The sequence below is a fragment of the Lissotriton vulgaris genome, chromosome 1_1 (genome assembly GCF_964263255.1).
Source record: "Lissotriton vulgaris chromosome 1_1, aLisVul1.2, whole genome shotgun sequence".
Taxonomy (NCBI): Eukaryota; Metazoa; Chordata; class Amphibia; order Caudata; family Salamandridae; genus Lissotriton; species Lissotriton vulgaris.
In genome coordinates this window covers 348,477,405-348,505,371 of record NC_141685.1, presented here as the reverse complement: position 1 = coordinate 348,505,371, position 27,967 = coordinate 348,477,405, and the positions used below count along the sequence as shown (strand labels likewise).

The window sequence follows — 27,967 nt, the reverse complement described above, 5'->3', positions numbered from 1 at the left end:
GAGAGACATTTTTTCCATTCCCAGAACATGCCACAACCTGTGCAGCCAACCCGTGCGTGAGGGAGTGGTGGTCGTGCGCCAGTGAATCAGAATGTTTTGTACCGCCGAGCCCAGCATAACGGCTATCTGCCTCCCCCTCTTAGATTTTAGCGGGTACATTAAGTCATTTGGTAGACCCAGTAGGGTATACGCTGGGAAACGGGGCAGTTCGATCTCGAAGCATTTATCAACTTTGTCTATCACCATCGACCAGTAGGCTTGCAGTGCTGGGCAGTCCCAGAGGATGTGTGTCAGTGTGCCCACCTGCCCGCACTCCCGCCAGCATCTATCGCTAAGAAGCCTGTTCATTTCGTGTAGTCTTTCTGGGGTGTGATACCAGTAGGTGGATACCTTCGTGAAGGTTTCTGTGAGGCCTACATGGTAGGCCGAGTGACGTGCTCTGTATGAAATACGTTCCCATTCTTTAAGGCTAAGCGTTCTCCCCAGTTCTCTATTCCATCGCTCCCTGCCGGGAATATAGAAGTGTGAAGACGGGAGCTGAAGCAATTTGTATAGGTCAGTGATAAGTTTAGAGTCTGAGGTGCGGGTGATTAGCCATCGCTCATATGGGAGGAGCCCCCTGTCTGCAGAGTCCCTCACACTCGGCTGCAAGGCCCAGTGTCGGACCTGCCAGTATCTCATGCGGTCAGATTCGGTTAACTGATAAGTATCTTTAAGGCTGTGAAAGGGAATAATTCCATCCGCCGCGTACATATGGACGAGTGCCCTACAGCCCTTATCTCTCCAATGTGAGAAGGCCCCGTGTTCCATCCCCGGTGTGAAGTCGGGATTGTCTACAATAGGTGTGAAAGGTGAGGGGAACGTGGTGAGGTCAAACGTGCGATTCGTGGCGTCCCATACTTGCATCGGGACCCGCGTTACGTAAGAAGCATAGAGGTTCGGGGGGCGGTGTGGGCGGCGGAGGAAGGGTATTTCCTGCAAGGGGCGTCCGGCTACCGCCTGATCCTGGAAGAGCCAGTGTTTATCGGACTCCCACCTGCTCCATTCCACCAGATATCTTAATTGGGCCGCCTGGAAATATTAGCGGAGGTCGGGGACTCCCAGTCCTCCAGATTCCGGTGTCAACGTCGTGAGAGTGCGGCGCATTCGGGGTTTACGGCTCTGCCACACAAATCGGGACACGTCGGTTTGCATTTGTGGGATCCAGCCCTTAGGTGGCTGCAAGGGCAGTGCCCGGAACAGATACAGAATTTGGGGCAAGACCGTCATTTTGATCGCTGCCACTCTACCCAGCCAGGAAAGAGTGCCTTTGTTCCATCGTCCTAATTCGTCTCTCACCTTTCTGCCAACCGCCTCATAATTAAGGGAGACCATGGCCTGCAACGTGGGAGCTAACGTAATCCCTAGATATTGCACCTGATCTTTCGACCACCGCAGTGGGAAGAGCCTTTGTAGGTCGTTCCTCGTGGACAGAGTCAAGGAGATGTCTAGTGCTGTGGATTTCTCCACATTCATCCGAAAGCCGGCTACCTTCTCAAAAGCTTGGAGTTCCGCCATACAGGCGGGTAGGGCCTGCCTCGGGTTTTCCAACGTGAAGATAACGTCGTCTGCGTAAAGGCTGATTTCATGGGTGAAACCCCCCATTCGTACTCCGGTAACGGCCACGTTTTGCCGCACTCGGTGGGCAAAGGGCTCCATGTAGAGCGCGAAGAGGAGGGGGGAGAGGAGACAACCCTGTCTCGTGCCGCGTTCGATGTCAAACCGTCGTGAGTCGCAACCATTCACGCGGACTGCGGCAGAGGGGTGTTTGTAGCAATTAAAGCCCATGGTTCGGAACTTTTCCCCCATCCCCAGCTTCGCCATGACCCGTTCGAGGTAAGGCCAGTGCACCCGGTCGAATGCCTTTTCCTCATCGACTGAGAGGAGCATTCGCTCCCCTGGGATACGGGAGGCTTTTTCCAAGACGTGAACTATACGTTTAGTGTTGTCCACCGTCTGCCGTCCAGGTATGAAACTGGCTTGATCCGGTTCAATGAGGCCAGGGAGGTGCTGCGCCAGCCTCGCCGCTAGAATTCCAGTATAGAGTTTCAGGTCTAAATTTAGCAAGGAGATCGGCCTATACGAGCCGCACTGCTTCCTGTCCTTCCCTGGCTTGGGAATGACAGACACTGTCGCCGTAGCAGATCCGGAGAGATAGTGCCAGGGTCAGAGAAGGAGTTAAATAGTGTGGTCAAGATAGGGCTTAACGTCCCGCAGAACGTCCTATAAAAGAGGGCTGTATAGCCATCCGGGCCAGGGGCTTTCCCTAATTTGAGTCTAGAAATCGCCGTAATCACCTCCTCGATCTTAATCTATCTCTCCAGATAGGCTGCCTGCTCTTGGGTCAGTGACGGGAGGGCCACCGAATCTAGGTACTCCTCCGCGTCCTCCATATTGGTGTCGTCCGCTCTGTACAGATCAGCATAGAAGCGGCGAAAGGTCTCGGCAATTTCGGCGTCACCCGTGACCCCCTGTCCTGCAAATCCCGTCAGTTCTTTCACCTGGCGACTCTGATGGGCCACTCTCTGTTTGGTTGCCAGCAGGCGGCCACACCGGTCCCCCCCAGTATAATATGCGTGTTTGAGGCGCAATGCTGCATATTCCGCCCTATCAAGGTCCAATGAGGACAGGAGTTTCCTCGTAGCTTTCAGCTGTTTCCAGACCCTTGGAGCCCCAGTGCGGCGGTGTACGGTCTCCAATTCCCTGACTTTCTGGGTGAGTTCGTCCCGTTTCCGTTTCCTCTCACGGTTATCCGCCGCCGAGATCGCAATAAATTCTCCCCGTAGCACCACCTTGAGAGCCCCCCACTGAGTCGACATGGAAGTATCAGCGTTGGAGTTATGCAGCTGATAGTCCTTGATCGAATCCTTAATGCTCTGCACCACTTCCTTCCTGTGCAGGAGGGTGTCCCGAAGCCTCCAAACCCCCCTCCGGGCTGAGCTCGGCTGGAGATGTAGGGTCCCCGAGATCGGTGCATGATCCGACAGAGATATAACACCCATTTCCGAGGCCGTGGCAAGGCTACGAACAGGGCCAGAGACCAGTAGATAGTCAAGTCTGGCATAAGTTTTATGTGCATGCGAATAGTAGGAGAAATCTATGTCAGTAGGGTGAAGTTCGTGCCAGAGATCGTGCAGATCGGATTCAATTAACTGAGCCTTGATCGCCTGCGAGAGTTCCCCAGTCTGAGGAGATCGCTGCGCCGATCTATCTTTCGCTGAGTCAAAGACCAAATTAATGTCCCCCCCTAGCATAATGTGTGTGTCCGGTGAAGCCGTAACCTCCTCCAGAGCCCCGCGTAGAAATCTATCTTGCTGTTCATTCGGGGCGTAAATGGTGCCGACAGTGAACGTGAGAGTACCCACTTTAAGTCTGTAGGCAAGAAGTCTACCTTTTTGTTCGACCAATTTGTGCAACACCTCACCTTTAAACGATTTGGATAGGAGGATAGCCACCCCTGCAGTTTTACTGGTATTAGAGGAAAAGAACTGTGTAGGGAAATGATGGGTCCTCATTCTGTGGCAATCAGCAGTTAACAAGTGGGTCTCCTGGAGCAGACATATGTCCGCCTGAGAGTTTTCTAATAAGGATAGGATGGCTCTCCTTTTCGTAGGGTTGTTTAACCCCTTAACATTCAGGGTCAGTATCTTCAATTCTGCCATGGATGGATCGGACTGTTCAGCCTGTGTGCGCTAACCAGAGTGTGTGAGAACAGGACGACTGCCAGGCAAATACGAGTGCCTGCACTAGCATTCTCAGATACCGTAGAAGCACTGGGCCAGGTAACTTCCAACTCTCCCCCCCCAACTACCCCCATCCCCAACTCTGAACAAACCCCCCTTCCCCCATCACTCAAAACCCACCACAACGCCTCCCAACCCTCGGTCATCGCCCTCAGCATCAACCCCCGTGTCATGCTTCCCCCCCACACCCGTGTATCCAAAACTTTTTGAAATAGTCCCGGACAAGCCCAAGTGGACCAGTCCGTGGAATGTTACCTTAATGGACGTCCAGCCACACGTGGTCACACCTTCACCCCCCCCCATCGAGCACCCAAGCCTGCCATGGAAATATTGCTACTGTGAGTTCCACCCGGAGCATAGTCAAGCGGTCAGTGCCACCTCCACTGGACCTTCAAGCACCGTAGATGCAGTCCAGACGGCGGCTTCTTGTTCCGCCCTAACCGTTGGAGACCCTGGTCTCCGCGCCGTGTCCGCCGTCCTTCTCCTCCTGCTCGCAGCGCGATGCCAGCCGTCCTCGGTTGTGCGCCTCCGTCTAGGCGTATGGGCGTCCTCCTCCTCTGTGGTGATGCTCAGGATTTCGCAGGCGTCCTGGAGGTTCCGGACATGGTGCGTCTCTCCCTGCCACTTGAAGATAATACGAAAGGGGTGCCCCCACGAGTAGGGCGTCTCATGCTGTCTGAGGAAGTCCGTCACAATCTTGAACGACTTGCGCTTCTGAAGCGTGATTGCAGACATGTCTTGGTATAAGGCCACTGGGTGATCCCGGAAAGTGAGAGAACGCACCTTGCGGGCCTCCGCCATGATTTTTTCTTTCAGCGGGAAGTCTGGGAGGAACGCCAGGATGTCCGGAGGGGGACCATTAGATCTTCTAGTGGGACCTACCCTGTGCGCTCTGTCGATTCTAATGGGGAAGTCGTCCCCTTCCCCCAGGACCATGCGGAAGAGTTCTTGCAGGTACTGAACAATGTCCGGGTTCTCTTCCGAGGGTGGCACACCCCGGACCCTAATGTTATTCCTTCGCGACCTGTTTTCTAAGTCCTCGTTGTGTAATTGGAGGTCCAGGTGTTGTTCTCGAAGGGTCAGAACTTCCTGCTGGAGAAGGGTGATCTCTTCAGCTTGCCTGTGTGCAGAGGTCTCCACAGTGTCCACTCTCTCCCCTAGGCCCTCCACCTCCCTGCGGACCTCACGTACCTCCCCCGCAACTTCCTGTTTGAGGGTTTGGAAGTCCTCCCTCAGCGTGCCAAAGAGAGATTCCAAAAAGGATCTGGTTACCGGGGGTTCCGCTGCTGCGCCAGATTGTGGGCCTCCTGCTGCTCCAGGCGAAGAAGAGGCTCTGTCCCCCTTGGCCTGCTGTCTGTTAAGCATCTCCGGGAGCGTGCGGTCGGTGCGATCGTTGCGTTTCCCTCCCCTTTGGCCCGCCATAGTCCAGGTCTCCCCACCAGTCTGTTTCTTCCTTTACGTGGAAACCGGGCCTCAAGGAACCCGTACCTAGCTCAGGGCGGATGAGAAGTCGCCCCCGTCCAGAAGAGCCCCACTGGTCCGAGTCAGAAGCCCCCCTCAGCTAGAGGAGGGGGGTTTTTGCCGTTGATGCCCCCACGGAGAGCCTGCCGCTGCTTCTCTGGCTCGGGTGAGACCGTTTTGACCTCCGTCGCGACGTCCAGCCGATGCTGTGGGTACCGGGCGCCTGGTCAGATCCCCCCCCCGGCCAAGCCAGGCGTCCGCGCGGCTCGCGGCCCCCCTGGGGAAGTCCCACCTCAACCAGCGCGTCTCAGGGGGTGCAGTTGGAGCATTCAGGGCTGCGCGGGTGTTCCGTTGCGTGCATGAAATGGTGCCACAGCAGCGGGGGTGCCACCCCACTGGTGGGCCACTGTGTTTTGCCGGGGGTAGGCCGTGTCAGTTAGGGGATCACTCAGTCAAGCGCTATGGTAGGACCTCCACGTGGCCCCGCCGGGCCGCCGATCTGGCGTTTGCGTCGCTCTCCTCTCTATCCAGCCAATAGGTCGGTGTGCTGCGGGCCCCGGGGCCCAGCCGGCGAGTCTATCGCTCCAGGCACCCCACGCGGCCCACAGCCCTTCCAGGCAGCTCCACCGTCCACAGCGTTCTTTAGGGTACGCAATCCTGGTACCACGGGCCACGCGGGTGCCACAGCCCGTGCGCAGAGCGCCCCCGGCGGTCCTGGGGCGCCCCTCGCCCGGGGGTGATAGTGTTCCTGCAGTTGCAGTTCGTGTCCACCAGGGGGCCGCGCTGCCAAGCGCTGTGTGTCGTCTCCCTCGCCGCCCGGGTAGGCCTCTGAGCCGGGCGCTCGCGTAGGTCCCTCCCCGTCCAGCCTGCACCTCGGACGTGGAGACCGTCCGGATCCCGCCGGTGAAGCGTCAGCCCCAGATGCAGCGCTTACCGCACAGATGGTGGCGTCCTCCGGGTAGCTGGGGTAATCCGCCGTGGACAGCGGGCCTTCCGTACAGTTTGTGGACCTCCAGCCGGTCCGAGCGGGGGACCCTCCACTCAATCTGCCGCCATCTTGACTTGTCGGAAGGCAGCGGACTCGCTCCAGGCACCTCACCGCTCCATTCCGCTGCGCATAGCCGCGCCGCCCGCCGGGGTCAGAGAGCTCCACCTGCAGCGGCGGCGTGTCCACACCGTGCCCTCCAGCCTCCCGGCGACTCGCTGTCCTGTCCGGGCCGGGGCACTGCTTCCGCCGTGGGTTGCGCCGGCTCCAAGCACGGCACCGGGATCTCGGCGAATTCGGCACATAGTCGCGCGCTGGAAGCGACTGTCAGGCCGTCGCTAGCTCCCTGATCCGCGGAGCCGGTCTGCGTGGCTCCGGGGGGAAAATGCAGGTACATTCAGGGCTCGGGGCTTCCGATGGGGTCGGGAGCTCTAGCAGACACGTCCTGCTACCCCGCCATCTTGGCCACGCCCCTCTCCTGATTAATTAAATCACTATTTTACATATCACATATTAGGCACTACTAAAAATCATGTGCATGTTTATCATGTTCAAAACAAATTCTGGTGTGTCACTCTGAAATACATGCATTTATCACATATCATTAGAAAAAGCTATTATCTCATTTTGATACATTTTAAAAGTTATTTGTCACTACACTCTCTATGTTAACTAAGGTTTGTTTCTCAAAATATGTGTTTACATGCAGATATAATATCATTGTTTCTCTTTCTTTAAATTTTCACATTTTCATGTTTCAAACACTGACTATCCCCTCCAGCTGTGTTCCCTCTATTAATTCATGGTTAATAATGTAGCCCTAGGCCACAGGGAATTTTGTGCAAACTTGGAACCAAACGTCAGCCTGAGGACTCGGATGTGTGGGAAAACAAATGTGCCGAAATCTATCTCCATTGTTCAAACCAGGGAACTGTGACTTTGGGCCCGATTCACAAAATGAATTTAAGACTCATTCCTAAACTTACTACTATTTTGGTATACACAGAATGCACTTACTACTTTTGGCATTCACAGAATGAACTTACTACTTTTGGTATTCACAGAAGTTAGGATTTTGTCTTAAGTCTGTCTTAAGTCTGTCTTAAAGCTGTCTTAAGACAAATTTAAGACAAAATCCTAACTTCTGTGAATACCAAAAGTAGAAAGTTCATTCTGTGAATGCCAAAAGTAGTAAGTGCATTCTGTGAATACCAAAATAGTAGTAAGTTTAGGAATGAGTCTTAAGTTCATTCTGTGAATCAGGCCCTCTGAGTTGAGACACTTATGAGTCTTCCACGGTGCTCTGATGACCCAACAATTACTGTATATTTTAATTGCCACATTCATTTCGCTGAGCCATCTTGCTGGCCTGCGTGAACCAAGGTGAGATTTAGCTGAGGAGAGAATAGCCTGTCAGCTTAGTGTGACCGAAAGGGATTTTTGCTGTTTCCAAGCATAGGCCAATTAGCTCCTGGAGTATACTCAGGAGGACAGGAGGAGCCCCTGTCTGCCTGGGAGACCCTAGGCTGCAGGACACAGGCAGTGAGGGGGCTGTGATGACCAGCGTAGAAATAGGGAGCACATGAGATGGACTTAGACTTTAGTCACATGTAACACATGGCATGTTTGCTAAAAGCCTACATGCTCTCTCGCTTTAGATTTATAAAAAGACCAATTGACTTTCTTTGAGAATTCTTTCATAAATTGCTGACCATGCTAGCACTACAAGAGGGTCACCGGCAAGGCCTTAGTTTAGTCTGTCCTCCTCGCTCTCTGGTTAACAAGCTCTTTGAGAGGAAATGCTAAAGATGTACATGCGACCTCGCCTGGTGGTACACAACGCCACCTATGCCCTGCTGAAGCTCTGAATACACCCGTCTAGGAAAACTTTATATCCTAAGGGGCAGATCTACTACTTCTGGTGCATCTCTGCTAATCAGCAGGGATGCACCAGAAGAGTTGCGATTCATCTGTCCACCCGTGCGCCAGCACTGATGCGCCGCATTTACAATGCGGCACACCGTGGTGCACGGATGGGCAGTTGCGTGTCGCATCCCCCGTCGGAAAGGCGGCGCATTGCTGGAGTTGCATCACAAACGCGACCCAGCTCCAGCAAAGCTCGGGGTGCCCTATCCCTAACATGCTGCATCAAACTTTACGCCTGCTTCAAGCAGGCGCAGGGTTTTGACGCAGCATGGCCTGAAAAGTGACTGAGTGAAATCTTGTAGATTTCACTCAGCCACTTTTAGGAGGCGTTCCTGCGCCAGACCGCCCCCCCCCTGCGCAGGAACGCCTACATGTGTTGCAGGGCTTTACAACGTGCGCATCTCCCAGATGCATCACGTTGTAAGTACCCCACACCATGGCGCTGGCTTTGCGCCGGCGCTGCGTCACATAAGTGACGTAACGGCGGCGTAAAAGAGGTGCAAGGGGCTTGTAAATCTGTCCTTAAGTGTCTATGTTTTAAAGTCAGGCTTCCGTCAACAACTCCAAATCTATGTTGGCTGGGCATAAAAGGGTGTCTTCAGGCAACATCAACAGCCTCACAACTCCTGTGAAACAACTATGTTCATTTTGCCATTTTGTGTAGCGCTATATGGAAAATTGAATGGGCCTCTAGGAGCTTGTATAGACCACCGGATACAGCCAGGATTCTTTAACGGCTCACATACATAGTTTATTTAAGCCTGAACCAGAACCCACTGGACTAGAGTCACAGAAAAAAAAGTCATTTATTTGCACTCTCAGGGTTCCAACCTCGCCTTGGTGCAGATTTCCAGCTTTTTGGAATTCACAAGTGTTACAAGGGTACCTGTGGAATCAGTGATCATCTGAGTTTTCTAGGAATACTGCTGAGAATCAATTGTGAATGTGCACATTGTGATGTATTTGAACTTTTTTGCAGAATGTACAATTTTATCAGAGGAATACCTTACCATCTTTGGAATTCATTTTTTTGTTTTTCCCTTTTTTTATCTCCCCCCACATTGAAAATATTTTTCTGTGCAGAAAAATCCCTACCCATACTTCTCCATCAGCTTGAGGTTATTTCCTTCCCCTTCCTACCCTGGAAAGGGATTTACTCCTTCCTTTCACAAGAATAAATCTCCGACCATTTCCGTGTAGGAATATTTAACAAAAAACACAGACTTTCAAGTTCATGGGTGTTTATGGGTGTTCCCTAACTTTCCAGCTCACCTCCAGACTGTAAAGCCCACTCTCAGCCTAATACGTGTGATATTCTGATGTATTGTGGAGGACAATTATTGCATTCCGCTGATCAATCAATCAATCAGTGACACTTATATAGCGCGCTACCTACCCGTAGGGTCTCAAGGCGCTGGGGGAGGGGGTGCCGCTACTGCTCGAACAGCCAGGTCTTCAGCTTCTTCCTGAAGGAGAGGTGGTCTTGGGTCAGGCGCAGGTCGATCGGGAGGGAGTTCCAGGTTTTGGCGGCCAGGTAGGAGAAGGACCTTCCTCCTGTAGTCGCTCTTCGGATGCGGGGGACGGCGGCGAGGGCGTGGTTGGCAGATCGGAGGTGGCGTTTGGGAGCGTAGAAGTTGATCCGGCTGTTGAGGTAGCTCGGGCCTTGGTCGTGTAGGGCTTTGTGTGCGTGGGTGAGGAGGCGGAAGGTGATTCTTTTGTTGACGGGGAGCCAGTGGAGGTCTCTCAGATGTCCGGTGATGTGGCTGGTTCGTGGGATGTCGAGGATGAGTCTGGCTGAGGCGTTCTGGATCCGCTGGAGTCTCTTTTGGAGCTTGGCGGTGGTACCGGCGTAGAGGGCGTTGCCGTAGTCCAGTCGGCTTGTGGCGAGGGCCTGGGTGACCGTCTTCCTGGTCTCGGTGGGGATCCACCAGAAGATCTTCCGTAGCATGCGTAAGATGTTGAAGCACGCCGAGGAGACGTTGTTGACTTGCCTGGTCATGGAGAGGGAGGAGTCCAGGATGAAGCCCAGGTTGCGTGCATGGTCTGTCGGTTTGGGTGCGGTGCCCAGGGCGGGAGGCCACCAGGAGTCGTCCCAGGCGGAGGGTGAAGAGCCCAGGATGAGGACCTCCATCTTGTCAGAGTTTAATTTCAGGCGGCTGGTCGTCATCCACTCGGCTACCTCTTTCATCCCTTCGTGCAGGTTGGCTCTGGCGGAGGTGGGGTCGTTGGTCAGGGAGAGGATCAGCTGGGTGTCGTCGGCGTAGGAGATTATGCTGAGGTTGTGTTTGCGTACGATGGCCGCGAGGGGGCTCATGTAGACGTTGAAGAGGGTGGGGCTCAGCGATGAACCTTGAGGGACGCCGCAGATGACTTCGGAGGCCTCTGACTTGTACGGTGGTAGGCGGACTCTCTGTGTTCTTCCGTTGAGGAAGGAGATGATCCATTCCAGCGCCTTGTCCTGGATCCCGATGTTGCTGAGGCGCTGTACTAGGGTGCGGTGGCAGACCGTGTCGAATGCCGCGGAGAGGTCTAGGAGGATGAGGGCCGCTGTTTCTCCATTGTCCATTAGGGCTCGGATGTCATCGGTGGCGGCGATGAGGGCGGTCTCGGTGCTGTGATTGGCTCGAAAGCCGGACTGTGAGGGGTCGAGGGATCCGTTCGTCTCGAGGAAGGCGGCCATCTGCTTGTTGACGGTCTTCTCGATGACTTTGGCTGGAAACGGGAGGAGCGAGATGGGGCGGTAGTTCTTGAGTTCGGTGGGGTCCGCTGTTAGTTTCTTGAGTAGAGCGCTGAGTTCGGCGTGTTTCCAGCTCTCAGGGAAGGTGGCAGTGTCGAAGGATGTGTTGATGATGTCTCGCAGGTGGGGTGCGATGACAGCGTCGGCCTTGTTGAAGACGTGGTGAGGGCAGGGGTCGGTCGGTGATCCGGAGTGGATGGAGTTCATCGTGCGGATGGTGTCTTCGGTGCTGATCGGGGTCCAGGCGTGGAGGGTGGTGGTGGGGGGTGGTGGTTGTTCGGTCATGGTGTGCGTTGGTTGGTTGGTGAAGCTGTTGTGTATGTCCGCGATCTTGTTGTGGAAGTATGACGCGAGGGAGTTGCAGAGGTCTTGCGATGGAGTGATGTCGTTGTTTCCTGCGCTGGGGTTGGAAAGCTCTTTCACGATGTTGAAGAGTTCCTTGCAGTTGTGTGCGTTGTTGTCCAACCGGTCCTTGAATGCTGTTTTCTTGGCGGCGCGGATCAGCTGGTGGTGTTTCTGGGTGGCAAGCTTGAAGGAGGTCCTGTTGTCCGGTGTAGGTTCCCTTCTCCAGACTTTCTCGAGGGCTCGGCAGTTCTTCTTGGAGCTCTTGAGTTCGTCGGTGAACCATGGGGCTTTCTTGCTGCCGGGTCTGCTGGGCGGGGTTCTCAGCGGGGCGAGCTCGTCCGCGCAGATGCTGATCCACTTCGTGAGGTTGTCGGCGGCCTGGCTGGGGTTCGCAGAGCTGGCAGGAGGGTGCTGGCTCAGGGAGGTGGCGAGCTGGTCTGCTGTGATCTTGTTCCAGCTTCTGCGGGCGGCCTGTTGCTGGTGGTGGTGGGTCGTCGTTCTCTTGAAGGTGAAGTGGACGCAGCTGTGGTCCGTCCATTGAAGCTCTGTGGTGTGGCTGAAGTCGATGTCTGTGCTGGAAGAGAAGACTGCGTCGAGTGTGTGTCCGGCGATGTGGCCATCAGCAGCATTTGGTGGTTTTATGTATTTTTTTTAAAATAAAACAAGATTGGCAGCTAAAAGAACACACTATACAGAACCCACTGGACTAGAGCCACAGAAAAAAAATCATTTATTTGCACTTTCAGGGTTCCAACCTCGTCTTGGTGCAGATTTCCAGCTTTTTGGAATTCACAAGTGTTTCAGGGGTACCTGTGGAATCAGTGATCATCTGAGTTTTCTAGGAATACTGCTGAGAATCAATTGTGAATGCGCACATTGTAATGTATTTTTACTTTTTTTGCAGAATGTACGATGTAATCAGAGGAATACCTTCCCATCTTTGGAATTAATTTTTTTGTTTTTCTCTTTTTTTTTATCTCCCCCCACATTGAAAATATTTTTCTGAGCAGAAAAATCCATACCCATACTTCTCCATCAGCTTGAGGTTATTTCCTTCCCCTTCCTACCCCTGGAAAGGGATTTACTCCTGCCTTTCACAAGAATAAATCTCTGACCATTTCCGTGGTAGGAATATTTAACAAAAAGCACAGACTTTCACGTTCATGGATGTTTATGGGTGTTCCCTAACTTTCCAGCTCACCCCCAGACTGTAAAGCCCACTCTCTGCCTCATACGTGTGATATCCTGATGTATTGTGGAGTAAAATTATTGCAATCTGCAGATGTGGCCATCAGCAGCATTTGGTGGCTTTATGTATTTTTTTATAAATAAAACAAGATTGGCAGCTAAAAGAACACACTATACATGAATGCCTGTCTTTAGTGTATTGAAGTGCACAATCTGGACATTGTGCTTACCTTAGCAGCACGCACACAAAAACGTTTAAAACTAGGTATAGAACCTTAAAACAAAAGGAGTGCCCAGCCCCTATCTTTAATTCTGTCTTTAGTGATGCCATAACTACACTTTCACAGTTGCTTTATAGACCCATTTAACGTCTTAAATTTGCTTGAAAATGCACCCTTTTCACACTCTTTTTTCAATATTTTCCGGGGGGAGAACCTCCCCGTACTCGCCTGATGACGCTGTGGCTCACTGCCATGCTTGCTCACTATGGGGCACTCATCCAGAACATTTACATCCCAATACTTTCAAATGTTTCACTGGCGTCATAAGGAGAGAAGGTAGAGGGATATTCCTATTGCAGGAAGGAATACTATTGAAATACTTCAAATGTCTTACATAGGGCTTCGAAAGTTAGTGGAACTCAGCATTAAATGTGTACATCATGCAATTCCAATTGTAGATTGCACTATGTATCTTTTGTGCATGCATAACATGGAAAATGTATGTGATGGGGAAATGCTTATTATGTGTGCACAAGTTTATTTATACATTAATTGTGGTGCAATTCGCACATTTAACTCTATCTTTGCTGATTTATCGCAGTATTTTTTAATAACTGTTTGTGTGGCATAATATGCTTGAATACAGAAATGTATGCTCAGCAGTTGTTTTGACTGTGGAATGAAAATAAGTAGATCAGTAGAAAGTTTGAGTCACAAACTCATGCTCACCCCTAGCTCCACAGAGTACTGACATTCTCTCTGTTTGTTGGAGTTCTGCAGGTCAGGTTCTTTGAAACCCAAGTCCCAGTACTCTTTATTTTCCATCTGTCTTTGGAGCTCCTTGTTTCCTTAGTGAGTTATTTCCATTATCCTACTAGCTCTGCCCCCACCTGTTTATTAGGACATCTACCCTGCCTATACCTTGACACCATCTCTACTGCAAATTCTACCCTTGCCTCTACTCTAGTATTTTTACCCAGCCTCTACACCAGTACCTTCTCAACAGGTTATAGCCAAATACCTCTACCTCAGTCTATACACTTGCACAACTTCTCATACCTCTACCCCAGCCCCTCTACCCAAACATACATATATCCAATAACTCTATCTCTGGCTATAATTAGTACTTTTTCTTCTGCCTATGCCTGAACATTTCTACACCTCTGCCCTGCCTATACTTAGTACGTTCACTCTTGTTCACCTACACCTCATTACCTAAATCCCTACCCATACCTTCCACATACTCTTGTATTTCTAGGGTATTTCTAATAACACTGTCATTATTCTACTGCCCCAGCCCCTACATTTATCCTGATAAATCTAGCCCCACATACACACTAGCACTTCATCCTTTCACCCCACTTAATAACTCCTACCAATCTCAAACTTTTCTCCTGTCTTTTGGTGTTTTGTGGTCCTCTTTTCATGTGGTTGTTTGTTTCCAAACTAGCTCAGGTGTTTCAAGGGAAAAGTTTTTGTCGTTTTTGGATATTTTCCAAAATGAGTTTTCACCAACCTCTGGTCCTCAAGCTAGTGTTTTCTATTTGCTTTGATCTGAAATGAGGTAGAACTAGGGAAAAGTGCTTACTATGACGTTGCAATATAAGTTCTGCCCTAATCCACCACCATCTAGACCTGCCATTTGGATGCAAGAGTATCAGCTCTAGTGAGGCCCAGATATCTATTCTAGGCTACATTAGAGTGTGTTGCTATGCTGGGCATATTAAAGGTGTCACAGATAATACAAGATCAAGGGGGCTGATTCACAGAACTAACTTAAGATAAAATCCTAAACTTACTACTTTTGGTATTCACAGAAGTTAGGATTTTGTCTTAAGACAGACTTAAGACAGACTAAAGACAGAATCCTAACTTAAGTCTGTCTTAAGTCTGTCTTAAGACAAAATCCTAACTTCTGTGAATACCAAAAGTAGTAAGTTTAGGATTTTGTCTTAAGTTAGTTCTGTGAATCGGGCCCATTATCTCTACCCAATTACTTCCACAATTTTATGAGAAAAGAAGGCAGCAACAGCAACCTCCCATCCTTAAGCTGTATCCACAATACACTCTTACATGCATTCTACAAGAATACCATGACAAAAATACCACCAACCAAAGTATCTTGAAGGTAAGTATATAATGGTAGATATAGATTTACTATTCTCAAGCCATGTTTATGTATCTTGAAGATATACATTTTGGAAACAGTAAATCTACTCCTACCTATATATAGATACCATGTTGATATATTCAGGAACCATATTGCTAAGGATATAGCTGCAGGTCCTTCTCTTTCAGCATTTGTTTTAAGGCCAGTCCTACCCTGTTAACTTGTGTAACTCTATTGAAATGATGGAAGCATAAAATATATGTATAACGTCTCCAATTTAGAGCAAATTCATTAGTCAAACATATTCGTAGTTGACCAAGCACAAGCAGATTGCGTCATTGGTCTATTGAATGGATATTATTTTGTTATGTTATGTTAAGAAGCGATGGTATGCTAAAATGGTATATTATGTTAAATTATGCTATGTTCCTTCATATTATGTAATGCTTAGGGGTAGGCGGAACTCGAAAAGTTTCACTCTGCAGAATTCTGCGGAGTTACATGAAAACTCCACGTGATTCTACGGAGTTCACCGAACGGGCAGAAATTGGCATGTTGCGCTGCTCACGCTGATTGTTCTGCGCTGCAAAATCAGTGCAAACTGTACCACATGGTGCATCAGAGAGCTCTGCTTCTTGCAACCACTTTATCAGATTTTCCACTTGCGTCGCAGCTTTCTCACTGCGGATGGTTGTGACTGCCTACGGCTTCCCGCATTGAGAAAATCTAGCAGGGTGCTCTCCAAGTGCCCAAAAATCATGCTAGATATGCCAATTCTCACTTGCACTCACCAACTTACCGTTGGCTAGCCACGTGCAAGAATAAACTCCACAACTCCGCGTTGCAAGAGTATTGCGGAGTGGCCAAAACCATACGAACCCCTGCCGGCGGGGCAGCATGTGTCGCCCACCCCTAGCTACATTATGCTATGTTACTTCCTGAGCTTTTATATTGTACCATAGTGCTTTAAGATGTGGACCAATACTCCATTGAATAATAACCACCACCTTGGGGTCCATGTAGATGAAGCCCACATATATCTATATATATCCACTGTTAAAATTCCAGGAGCGTCAATTCTTAATGTTCTTTCTTTTACAGTTGCAGCCGAGAACAAGCTTCTGCTTTGAAAGGCGCAGTCAGTGGCCAGGAAGGAGGGCGCGCAAAGAGAAGCCGCATGAATCAAAAAAAGGACACTCCCAGCACCTCCAGAGGCTTCGAGCCATAGGACTTGCTGTGCGCGCGCCAAAGCAACGCGCCAGTCACAGCGTCACCTCTGGGCTTTCAAATGATATTTTTTCTTTCTTCCCAGACAACTATTTGTAAAATAATAAATAGCCTGTCATCAGAAAAAAATGAGCTAAAATGTTATAATTGATTTCTTTCTTGCCAGTGGTAAATCAATGCAGACCTGGCTCATCCCTGACACAAATGCATTTGCAGATTTTTTCTAAAGCAGGCAATTTTGCTAAAAGTTAATAAGCATTTAAAATGGACATACCATCTTTAAAAAAAATTAAACTACATGTTTTGTTGCTGTTGCTAATGTTTCTCTCTAGTTATTCAATTCGTTGGAAGGTGCTTTTTCAACACATACAAACAATGCTAATTCTGCACTTGAAATGCTGATATTGTATCCATTATTGCAAAAAATGTATAATAGTAGGTAGGCATCTCGCTATCCATCCAAGTTTATCTCATTTGGTGCAGATCTTATATACAATCTTGTCCATTTGTATCTGCTCTGGAAATAATGTAATGAATGTGTTCACTAGCCTCTACTTGGGAAGGACAATGTATGTCGAATATGCTTAGACATCAATCGCCTTGATAGGTTTTGACTAATTGCAAGATATTGACTTTGTTCATAACTGTAATTAATCACTCTGTTGTTTGGCCGTCAAAGGGAAAGCTCTCAGGACCAGTCCATTCATCTGCCTTTCATCAATGTACAATCAGCAGCCAACATTGGAGCAGAAGTTTTAACACAACTTCACGGGAGAGAGATGTATTTGAAACGGTCGAGCGAAAAAGTATAGGCTTCTAAAAGCACAAAACGCGTTTTGTAGAAGTGGAAAATCATTTTTTTCCCCACTTTTTAAAATCTCTAGTGAGAGAACAATTATTTTCCGATTCCTGGGCATACTATGGTTTGCACAGAAATCGGAATTAAACGTGTTCGGGTTGTTACCATATATGCCTCCCAGTTTTCCCCAGGTGAATCTTGCGGAACTTTACCCCGCGAAAAGACCCAGGAAATGCTGGGACATGCGGATTTTCTTCCTCAAAGCACCAGAATCTGAATGTTATGCGCCATGTTACAGAGCACAACTTGTAATAGACGATCATTATTACATCTTTTAAATTCCGATCCCTGTGGTATTGGGTTTTAAAAGGCGCCATAATAACCAGGGGGCATATTATCAAGGACGGGCGTTTAAATTATCGCCGCTTTAGCGGCAGAAAACGACCGCTAAATTGGCGATAAGCCCATTATCGCCGCTTTAGCGGCAGTTTTCTGCCGCCAAAGCGGTGATAATTTTATCGCTGTGCTTGATAATATGCCCTCAGCTTCTAGTCTGGCCACTAGTAATGAGGGCCTTAGCCTCCTGGCCTGAGAGGTAACCCTTGTTCATTCTCCCTTTTTCGTTTTAATAGTAGTTGATTGTGTTCTAACACCTTTTTGAGGTTTTCTACCTTGTTCAACTTGGACTTGAATTAAATTAAATTGAATTAAATTCACTGCTCTAGAAGATGTCTTAGTATCCACTGTGACATTTACCTAGGCACAGGCCATATAATCATGTCAGTAGCCGAACACATGACACAGCAGAGTGGAATCAGTTCTTACCTCCACTCTGACCACATGAGACACAGTGGCTATCCATCTTTCAAAGCAGTTTGAGGATTTGTAGATTCCTGACTGTTATCTGTGGCACAAGTGTAAGGACCGTCATGGTGTCACTCATCCTTCCAAGCTGACAAATATCTCATAATAAATCTGCAGGATGAGGTGTCTACCTTACGTATGGATGACAGGCAGGGATATAAAATATGAGATTATGGACTATCTGTGGGCTTGTGAGAGGCAAGGGAGGGTGCAAGAGGGTCAGGCTTAGAGGTGAAGGTGCAGTATACAGCAAAGAGCGTTGCAATGTCCTTGAACAGGAGGAAGAGAGAATTGCCTCCTTACTTCTTTAGTGAATAATACCATTACCTTGCCCATACCTTAGTTTCAGCCTGCCGCCTGTTGATAAGAGATAAGAACTCACCAGACTCAGGGAAGGAAAGTGTCAAGGATACCTCAGCTCGGTACTCCCCACACAAGTTGGTAAAAAGTTATAATAACAGTCACGAAGCAGATGCTGGCTGTCTAAATGCCATACTGTTAAACACGAGATTGGTCATCAAGCACAAATGCGAATTAGAACACTTACTACAGACCTCAAACCCAGATTTGGTTTTCCTTACCGAAACCTGGGCAACTGACTCTTCGAAGCCTGACTGGGCTATTGTTATACCTGCAGGTTACTCCCTGGCTAGTGTTGAAAGATAAGGGCGAAAAGGGGGTGGCATAGCTGTTATTTATTGATCCACCTTTAAGGCCACTTTCACGACATGCCAGTGGCCAGGAGCGGAAGCTATGGACTTTAATATCAAATTTTCAAATACCTCATCCTTTCCTGGCTTTCCCCCTTTACTGGCCACCGGGTCCAAAAATGATGCTCTTACAAGGTATTTAGACATTTATGAAATCTTGCGTAGATTCCCTAACAATCACAATACTGGGGGATTTTAACTTCCACTTAGAAGTGGACAAGAACTCTGACACAGCCACACTGGTAGATAATTTAGAAGGTTTCAGTCTCACACAACTAGTTTTGGAACCTACACACAAGGCCCAACATTTTCTTGATGGTATCTTTACTAACAACCCTAATATCTCAGTTGAAAAAATACTGCCACTAACATGGTCGGATCACAATGCCATCTTCTTCAAACTTACTCATCAAGAGAGCGATTAGTTCCAGCCAAAGAACCTACCTACCTCTTGTTAACTCTAGGCCATGGCATAAAATCAGTAGAGAAGAGCTAACAGAGCTGTTGGGTAAAAGTCCACCGCTACTAGGACCAGATGTTAATGAGGCAGCTGACAATGTGGATGGATGGATCAGATCAGCCATTGAACAGTTGGCCCCGTGAAGACTAAATAAACAATGGCGAAAAAGAGCCTCTGCCCCTTGGTGCAATTCAGACCTTAAAGCCATAAAAGTCAGGTGTAGCCACTTAGAGAAGGGCTGGAGGGTAGATTACAGCGAACAGAGAAAAGTCCCCTATAAACTCGCCTTAGAGGAGTACAAGGATGCTATCAAAAATGCGTAAAGGAAGTATTTAACTAATAAAATCGAGGGGGCTAAAAACTCCTCAAGAGAGCTTTTTAAGATGGTCGCGGCACTATCCAAACTAATTCAAGAAAATCAATTTGTTCCGGACCTAAATGTTTGCGACAAGCTGGCAAGCTTCTTCCAGACTAAAATACAATTGATCTACGACGAACTGGTAAAGAAATTCCTGATCCCCTGTAATACCAGTTCACCTGAGTCAGGTGACTCAAACAGGCCAATCACAACAAGTCAGTTGAGCAGGTTTACCCCTCTATCGACGGATAGAACAAACAATCTGCTACTAGCATCAATATCCGGGCCTCCAACAGAGCCTTGCCCGCCGGCTATAATACATTTGGTCTCGAATAAGATCAGTAACCAACTCACCCCACAGAAGGCATGTATCAAGCGAACTTTATAGAAAAAATCCTTGGATCCTCACGTGGTCCAAAATTATCGGCCCATATCCTGTCTACAATTAGCGGCAAAAATACTGGAAAAAGCTATGAATCAAGATTTATTTAATGGGCTACCTGGAGCTTAATAAAATCTTAGATCATTCTCAACATGGTTTCAGACAACACCACTCCACTGAATCAGCCCTAATTATGGCCACCAAGGAAATACGTAGGCAACTAGATGGCGGAGAAAGGCCATTCTAATCCTACTGGACCTTTCAGCCGCATTTGATACAGTGAACCATCAGGTATTATTCCAAAGGCTGAAGGCAATAGGTATCAATGAGGTTGCTCTTAGCCTTCTGGCCTTGTTCCTCGTGGCTAGGGAACAAATGGTGTGTTGGGATAATAGTCAATCAGAGAGATTTTCCTTCAGCTTTGTCCCCAACACTGTTCAACATTTATGTGACACCTCTGGCTGAGCTAACCAGAGGACATGGGTTCTCTTTGGTGTCGTACGCTGACGATACCCAACTTGTCATTTCCAACTTTTCAAGTATGGACAAAATCGCTGGGAAATTCCATGGCTATCTAAAACATATTGTGGATTGGATCCACTAGAATTACCTCAAACTAAATATGGGAAAAACAGAAGTGATGGAATTCGGGACTGAGGCACCACTCTGGAACCATGAGTGGTGACCGCAGAGGCAGGTCAATGCTCAGTACCCGCAGGAAAGGTCAGGAACCTCAATTCTTATTGGATGATCAACTAAGTTTCATAGGCCAAATTATTCAGCTTATACCAGCCTGCTTCTTCCAACTAAAAGTCCTATGGAAATGTTTTCCCTTTATCCCCCCGGAACTACGACTATCGGTTGTCGTCGATTTGATCCTCTCACGGATTAACTACTGTAATGCTTTTCATGGGCATTAACTAGCGCCAACTGTCTAAACTACAATCTTTGCAAAATGCTGCAGCAAGACTGCTGCTAAACATTCCAAAGTTCCACCACATCTCTGACAGCATTAAAACTCTTCACTAGCTGCAGGTGCAACAGCAAATTGAATTCAAGGCTTTGTGCCTGGTACACAAAGCCCAGTTTGGTGGAGGAGCACCAAACCTACATTAACAATTTCAGGAGTATACTCCTCTGCGTAATCTTAGATCGGCAAACAAAGGTCTAGTCCAGGTACCTAGAATAGAAAGAGCTAGATGGGGAGGTAGAAGCCTGACATATTGTTCCCCCAGGTTATGGAATGAATTACCAGACGACATCAGACTACAACCCACCAGACCTCGGTTCAGGAAATTGCTGAAGACGTGGCTATTTACCAGGCAGAAATAAGGCACTCCTCCTGTACTAAACCAGCATCCTGCTATAGTACCAGGATGCCTCGGCATTTGTGCACTCTATGGGGCCCGATTCACAGAATGAATTTAGGACTCAATCCTAAACTTATTACTATTTTGGTATTCATAGAATGCACTTACTACTTTTGGCATTCACAGAATGAACTTACTACTTTTGGTATTCACAGAGCTTAGGAATTCGTCTTAAGTCTGTATTAAGTCTGTCTTAAGACAAACTTAAGACAAAATCCTAACTTCTGTGAATACCAAAAGTAGTAAGTTCATTCTGTGAATACCAAAATAGTAGTAAGTTTAGGATTGAGTCTTAAGTTCATTCTGTGAATCGGCCCCTATAAGCCTACTACTTACTTACATAGTAATTAAAACAACAAGTCCATTCACACTTACATCACTGCTGTAACTCTGTAAACCGCAATCAGTCCGGCCATCCTGTGTTTTGAAAATCCTCATATGCTCCTCCCCTATAAGGTGAATGGAAGGTGCATGCTTTGTAATCAAATGTATCCAGGTATTGGGCTTGGCAATAAATCCAGAACCTAAGATTGTGTTCCAAGGTTGATTCCCTCCCAGCTGATCTAAGTGGTGCTTGAACTTGTCCTGCAGGTACATCAGAGCTGTTATTTTCATGGCTCCATGGGGAGAAAAGTTAATGTAGTTTTGTATTTTGTAGGTGGTCAGTGGAATCTTCTCAGTTGGAAAACATTGATTTACTTTCTTATTGTCGTGCATCATTTTTCTACACTCACAAAACAGAACAGTGGTCATGCCTATAAAATGTTTAGACACCTCTACAAATGGTTTAATTTCAAAAGATGGGGGTCAGGATAGATGGTGGTGTGGCCCAAAAACAAAATCATGGAATAGCTAAGAAGATGCGACAAATGACATCAAAAGGAAATGAGACACGGCAACCGAGGCTCGAAAATATGCCTCATTCTGCATCTGGTGAAGTGGATGTACCACAGTGAATATTCTGAGTTTCACCACATTGGGAACACAAAGAGTAAAGTCTAATGCATTTCTACACACATTTTTCAACAGCTAATAAGAACTGGAAAATATTCGCAGAAAAAGATCTGATGTTGAGAATCACATGCAGTAATGAATCCAGGAATTCTGGGTCCTGCATGGTATTCCCCATTCTTGGCTCAAACATATGTGACGGCTGGTATGTGGGATGTTACCAACCAGAATATATAACTCTGAGGCAGGTATCTCACCTTCCTGTTATCGGTCACCTGGAAGGAGCACTATATGTGCAGAGTCAGGCCAAAGTAATTGGAAAAAGGAAACATGCCACAGAAAAGCACTGAGGAAAGGAAAGCATGCCAAAGCAGCTGAGTAGATGTCAAAGAGTATTCCTTGAGATACATTCTGAAGAATGTCCCTTTGGATTCAACTTGACATCATTATTTATGCTTACTTGTTGCACTGTTTGGAAATGGGGAATCACAATAGAGGTTCCTTGAGAATGGTATGCAATGTCAATGACTAATCCCTAGCATTGACATGTATGTGCCACAACTTGTAATTGGACAATGCCTTCTGAATTTACCTTTTATTATATTATTATCTGTTAATGCAGCACTATATGGAAGATAGTGAGGGCATTGTGCACTGGGCAAGGTTGATATGTGAGCATTTGGCAAGACCACCAGGTTTAATGCTTAAACACCAAAGGCATCAAACCACAGTACCCATAACACGTCCTCACTAGCTGAATCAGACTCTGGTTTGTGTCTGTTGCCCCTAAACCATGTGGGCAATTACCAGTATACCCCTCTGCGTAATCTTAGATCGGCTAACAAAGGTCTAGTCCAGGTACCTAGAATAGAAAGAGCTAGATGGGGAGGTAGAAGCCTGACATATTGTTCCTCCAGGTTATGGAATTAATTACCAGACGACATCAGACTACAACCCACCAGACCTCGGTTCAGGAAATTGCTGAAGACGTGGCTATTTATCAGGCAGAAATAAGGCACTCCTCCTGTACTAAACCAGCGTCCTGCTATAGCACCAGGACGCCTCGGCATTTGTGCACTCTATGGGGCCCGATTCACAGAATGAACTTAAGACTAAATCCTAAACTTATTACTATTTGGGTATTCATATAATGCACTTACTACTTTTGGCATTCACAGAATGAACTTACTACTTTTGGTATTCACAGAGGTTAGGAAGTTGTCTTAAGTCTGTCTTAAGTCTGTATTAAGTCTGTCTTAAGACAAACTTATGACAAAATCCTAACTTCTGTGAATACCAAAAGTAGTAAGTTCATTTTGTGAATACCAAAATAGTAGTAAGTTTAGGATTGAGTCTTAAGTTCATTCTGTGAATCGGGCTCTATAAGCCTACTACTTACTTACATAGTAATTAAAACAACAAGTCCATTCACACTTACATCACTGCTGTAACTCTGTAAACCGTAATCAGTCCGGCCATCCTGTGTTTTGAAAATCCTCATATGCTCCTCCCCTATAAGGTGAATGGAAGGTGCATGCTTTGTAATCAAAGGTATCCAGGTATTGGGCTTGGCAATAAATCCAGAACCTAAGATTGTGTTCCAAGGTTGATTCCCTCCCAGCTGATCTAAGTGGAGCTTGAACTTGTCCTGCAGGTACATCAGAGCTGTTATTTTCATGGCCCCATGGGGAGAAGAGTTAATGTAGTTTTGTATTTTGTAGGTGGTCAGTGGAATCTTCTCAGTTGGAACACATTGATTTACTTTTTATTGTCGTGCATCATTTTTCTACACTCACAAAACAGAACAGTGGGCATGCCTATAAAATGTTTAGGCACCTTTGGAAATGGTTTAATTTCAAAAGATGGGGGTCAAGAAAGATAGTGGTGTGGCCCAAAAACATTATGGAATTACATATGTTTCTCTATGGAAATGACTTGTCCTGTATCACGTTGATCATACCTTTACAATTTTGTATCCTATGTTATCGCTTTTCCCCAAGTATCCCTAACCTAACTGTACTTTAAATATTTTGAATGATATGCTATTTATCTTCCCCCATGTATCACTAGCCTAGTTGTGCTTTTCCTAGCTTCTATCACATGCTATCTTCCTTCTCCAAGTATCACCAACCTAGTTGTACTTTTTCTATCTTGTATCTTTCCCCAAGCACGCCTAATCGTTTGCCACGCTCTCTCTCTTTTCTTGTGATCCTCCTGTCCTTCTCAAGGCGCCCAGAAACTAGCCACGTCTAGTTTAAACTAGTCATAATTAATACTTATACATATATTGTGCTCCATTAAAATACCCCTAACATAGTAAAGGAGGAGAGAACTACAGACACAATGAATACCATAATCTGAAGGCACGTTCCTATGCAGAGATGAGCACTATTGTCACACCCAAGTGCTCCGTTGATTTTCTGCATGCTCTGTGGCACTTTAGTCAATCTCGCGATCTTCATTTTGCTGATCTTATTTTTGACAATGATTTCCAAATAAAATGCTAGAAAACAATAATGTATATATGTATTGCACAATTTGATGTGTATGTGTGATTATGCGCGGATTATTGTTCCACAAGGGGTTTAAAGTGTCAATCATAGCTTTTCGATATCACTTACCACCGCATTTTTCTAGTTTTTAAGCACTGTGAGTAACCTGTAATATTATCGGCCAATTTAATAGGCAGTCAATGCACCTACAATTTATTACAGACAGTTTCCTTCATTAGCAATCTCATGGAATTCTTAGATCCTGCTTAGCAAGTGCACCAACAACCAACCAAACCGAACTAATAATGTGTGATCTAATAAAATCATACTTTTCGAACTAACATACCACAAGGCAGAAACTATTTTGTGCACAATGCTGTCTAATTGATCTGCTCTGCTCTACTTAATTGATTTATTGTATTTAGCTGCTCTGTTTTTTGTAATGGATTTATTTAAATGCAATAAAATGACCTTCCCGTACCGATAATGGAAGAATGTACTGACCAACTGGATTTACCTGTATTCGAACACATGTTCTGCGGGTCACAGGCACATGACAGTCACTCATTGAATCTTCTTACAGGCTTGGACATGGGCCCGAGCTGTCCATCTTGTTGTTGAGCACTCATCCTTTTTGTTTACCATCAGGGAATGCATATCAAATAACTAGGCCATGATGAAACAAACACAGGGTGGAAAGAGGCAATAACTATTCGAACATAAACATAATAAATAGAAGCAAATGGTGCTAATTATTAGGATCACCAGGTGCGTTGGGCGAATTTTTCACCATATCGGCATGTTCTTGCATAATTTTTCAAACTTCACGTTATGTTTCTAACTAAAAATTACGCCATTTGCCCTGTGAGATGTAGCCCGAGTAAGTACCAGGGGCTGGGATTATTTCAAGCGTTCCATCACTTTTTTGTATACTTCCTATAATGTAATTATACCGCACTTTTAAATTTGCATTGCAGGGCCACTGCAGAGCACATCAGTATGAGCGGTTGTTTCCAGCACTTGTTTTTTGATCTTTGTTTTAGCACAACAGGCGACCGTGCTCACAAAATGAGCATAAGGACGCACTACATGCCAGTGCGGGGAATGAGATTTTAATATCTTTTATGATCAATTTGATAACTTATCTCATTCGTCAATTTTGGATCGGTTTTTATCTGTCATTGAGTAAAAGACAAACCCCGCATAGGCTAGATAAACCCCATAAGCTGACGCCACTCTGAAGAACCACTTACAACTGATAAAGTTTAAAAGGTTTAATATAAAGTGAAAAAAATTGCAAATACAATCCTCTCAGGATCAAATTCAACAATTATACAGGAACTAGAAGGAAGATATATTCCCTAAAAGAACCTCAGTCTACAAACGAATACAATTAAAGTCAGTTCAAGAATCAGCAAATTAAAAGCATCGATATGAAGTGGTTCCTTTGCGTCACCTACAGAAAGAGAAAAATAATCAAATTAAATCTGTCCCTACTCTATACTAAGTGACATCCCTACTTCGCAAGTTCCTAACCTAAAAAAGGTGTCAGCAGTTTGACTCACAAAGAAGTTCAAACTCTCTTAGCCTCTAAAGGTAACTTAAGTTTAAGAAGCAGTACCCTCGCTGCCTACCCATCCGCTTTCTAAGGGTCCTCGGCCTACTGCTCTCTTGCGCTCTGATCTCTCTCTCTCTGGACATCTGCTCATGCCATCTGCGCTATCTTATCCCCGGGGTGCTGTCCCTAAAATACACAATCACAGTGTGGGTGGAACGCCCCTTCGACGCCCACCACGGACTTTCCCCGTGAGGTCATCTTCTAGCTTTTTCCTTGCTTCGTCTCTTTCGCGTCGTCCGTTAAGTTGACCCTCTTCTTTAGACGCCATCTTCGTCTTCTTGTTGGTGACTTCATTTGACATTTCGGATCAAAAGTCTATAACCTCAGCAGAACTTTAATCTTTATGACTATGTATATAACCTTTCTTGGTCCTGTGAATGGTCATTTCAAAACAAGACTCAAATTCCAAGTGTCTCCTCTCACGTTTAGGCAATAAACTTCGTCCGGCATTGTCACCTTAAATCTAACAAGAACTAGACTCCTTGGCTCTCACGTTCACAGCAAGGCTATTCACGACTCCTGTGAGCTCACTAAATTACATACAGCGGACTACCCTCCTGCGAACCCTTGGTCAGTCAGGTTAAAATCACAAATGACCTAAACTCTTCTAACATTCCTACAAGAAGGCTTTCTACACAGTATAACCTTTAACTCACATTTATATATATTCGTATTTAGCAAATCCTTTACGTATAAGTAAATACATTGTACATAGAATATAAATTACATAGAGTATAACTTTATATTCTCATTTGTTACATCGCCGTATATGTTCTCTGCACATTTCTCCAGGTTATATTTCACGCTGTTTCTCCATTTAAAGTTACACATGTACATGAACTCTACTTTGCACGTTCTACATTTCGTAAGCATTTCTACACATTTCGACATTAGCCCACTACGTATACGGGCCTTCTAAATCTAATACATGTTCAAGAGTAAAAACAGTTACATTTCCTATATTACTTTTGATTACATCGGTTAACTTTATGCTATAAGTGTCAACTTCATATTACGATATACATTTCATTCCTACGTTATACGATGTGCTTGTAAATATGGCTCGGATATATGTTTTATTCAAATTGCGCTCTCTCAGTTCCCCCCTTTGATGACTTCTGGGAGTCATCACTAAATGCAATTTGAATAGTACCTTTACACAGAACTAGTTACAATATTCCCTCTTTTTATCGTTTCGAGAGCTCTTAAGCTTTTGTACTGTTGATCTTGTAAAGCAGCTAATCTCCTTTCTTGCTCTCTCATGGATCTTTGTAACCGGTTCGACCTATACCATTTATACAATTTTACTAACCCTAATATTGTCATTATGCAAATTAATACTATTAACACAGGTTTTAATATATACCATACTATGCTTTTACCAAGGTTGGCAAACCAACTCCCAACCTTTCCTACTCCATGACCTACTTTTTCCCAAACATTTATTTTTGACAAATCTTCGATCTCTTGATGAATCTGTGTAATGTTGCTTATGACTTTCTCAAGTGGTTTTGAATTATCAGGAATATAAGTACAACATTCCTGAACCTTCAAAGCCTTGCAAACTCCGCCTTCTTTTGCTAATAGAACATCTAAAGCAAGTCTGTTCTGAAGAACCATAGCTCTAATCGATTGCATCTCGCCTTCTACTAGCATTAATGACCTTGCAGTACTTGCAGACAATCTATCTACAACTGTAGCCAGTCTCCTAATCTTAACATAGTTAAGTATTAAACCTAACAAAGGAAACATCGCTCCAAATACGTCTCCTACTACTTCTGCATCTCCTACTTCCCTTTTCGCTCTCGTCGAAGCCTTTCCTTCTATGATCGCTAAATCCTTTGCATGATATATTTTGGGGAAGACAATTGCCAAGTAACACGAACCATACCAATTGTCAGGCAGTTTTACATAGGCATTTCTTCCACATACAAAATATACATTAGGAATCGCTTGCATCCCTTTCATGAAATCTTTCGTA

The 27,967-nt window shown here is 46.3% G+C and overlaps 1 protein-coding gene across 1 annotated transcript in view; it reads left to right on the top strand.

Annotated features, from left to right (window-relative positions):
• LOC147747165 (cytosolic carboxypeptidase 6-like) overlaps positions 1 to 16,296 on the top strand; it is a 2,097,334-nt gene extending 2,081,038 nt beyond the window's left edge. Inside the window, exon 7 of the mRNA XM_086936177.1 lies at positions 15,857 to 16,296. Within this exon, the coding sequence (XP_086792303.1) occupies positions 15,857 to 15,983 (127 nt within the window). The 3' untranslated portion in view covers positions 15,984 to 16,296. The remainder of the gene's footprint in view (positions 1 to 15,856) is intronic.
• Positions 16,297 to 27,967: the final 11,671 nt, after the last annotated feature.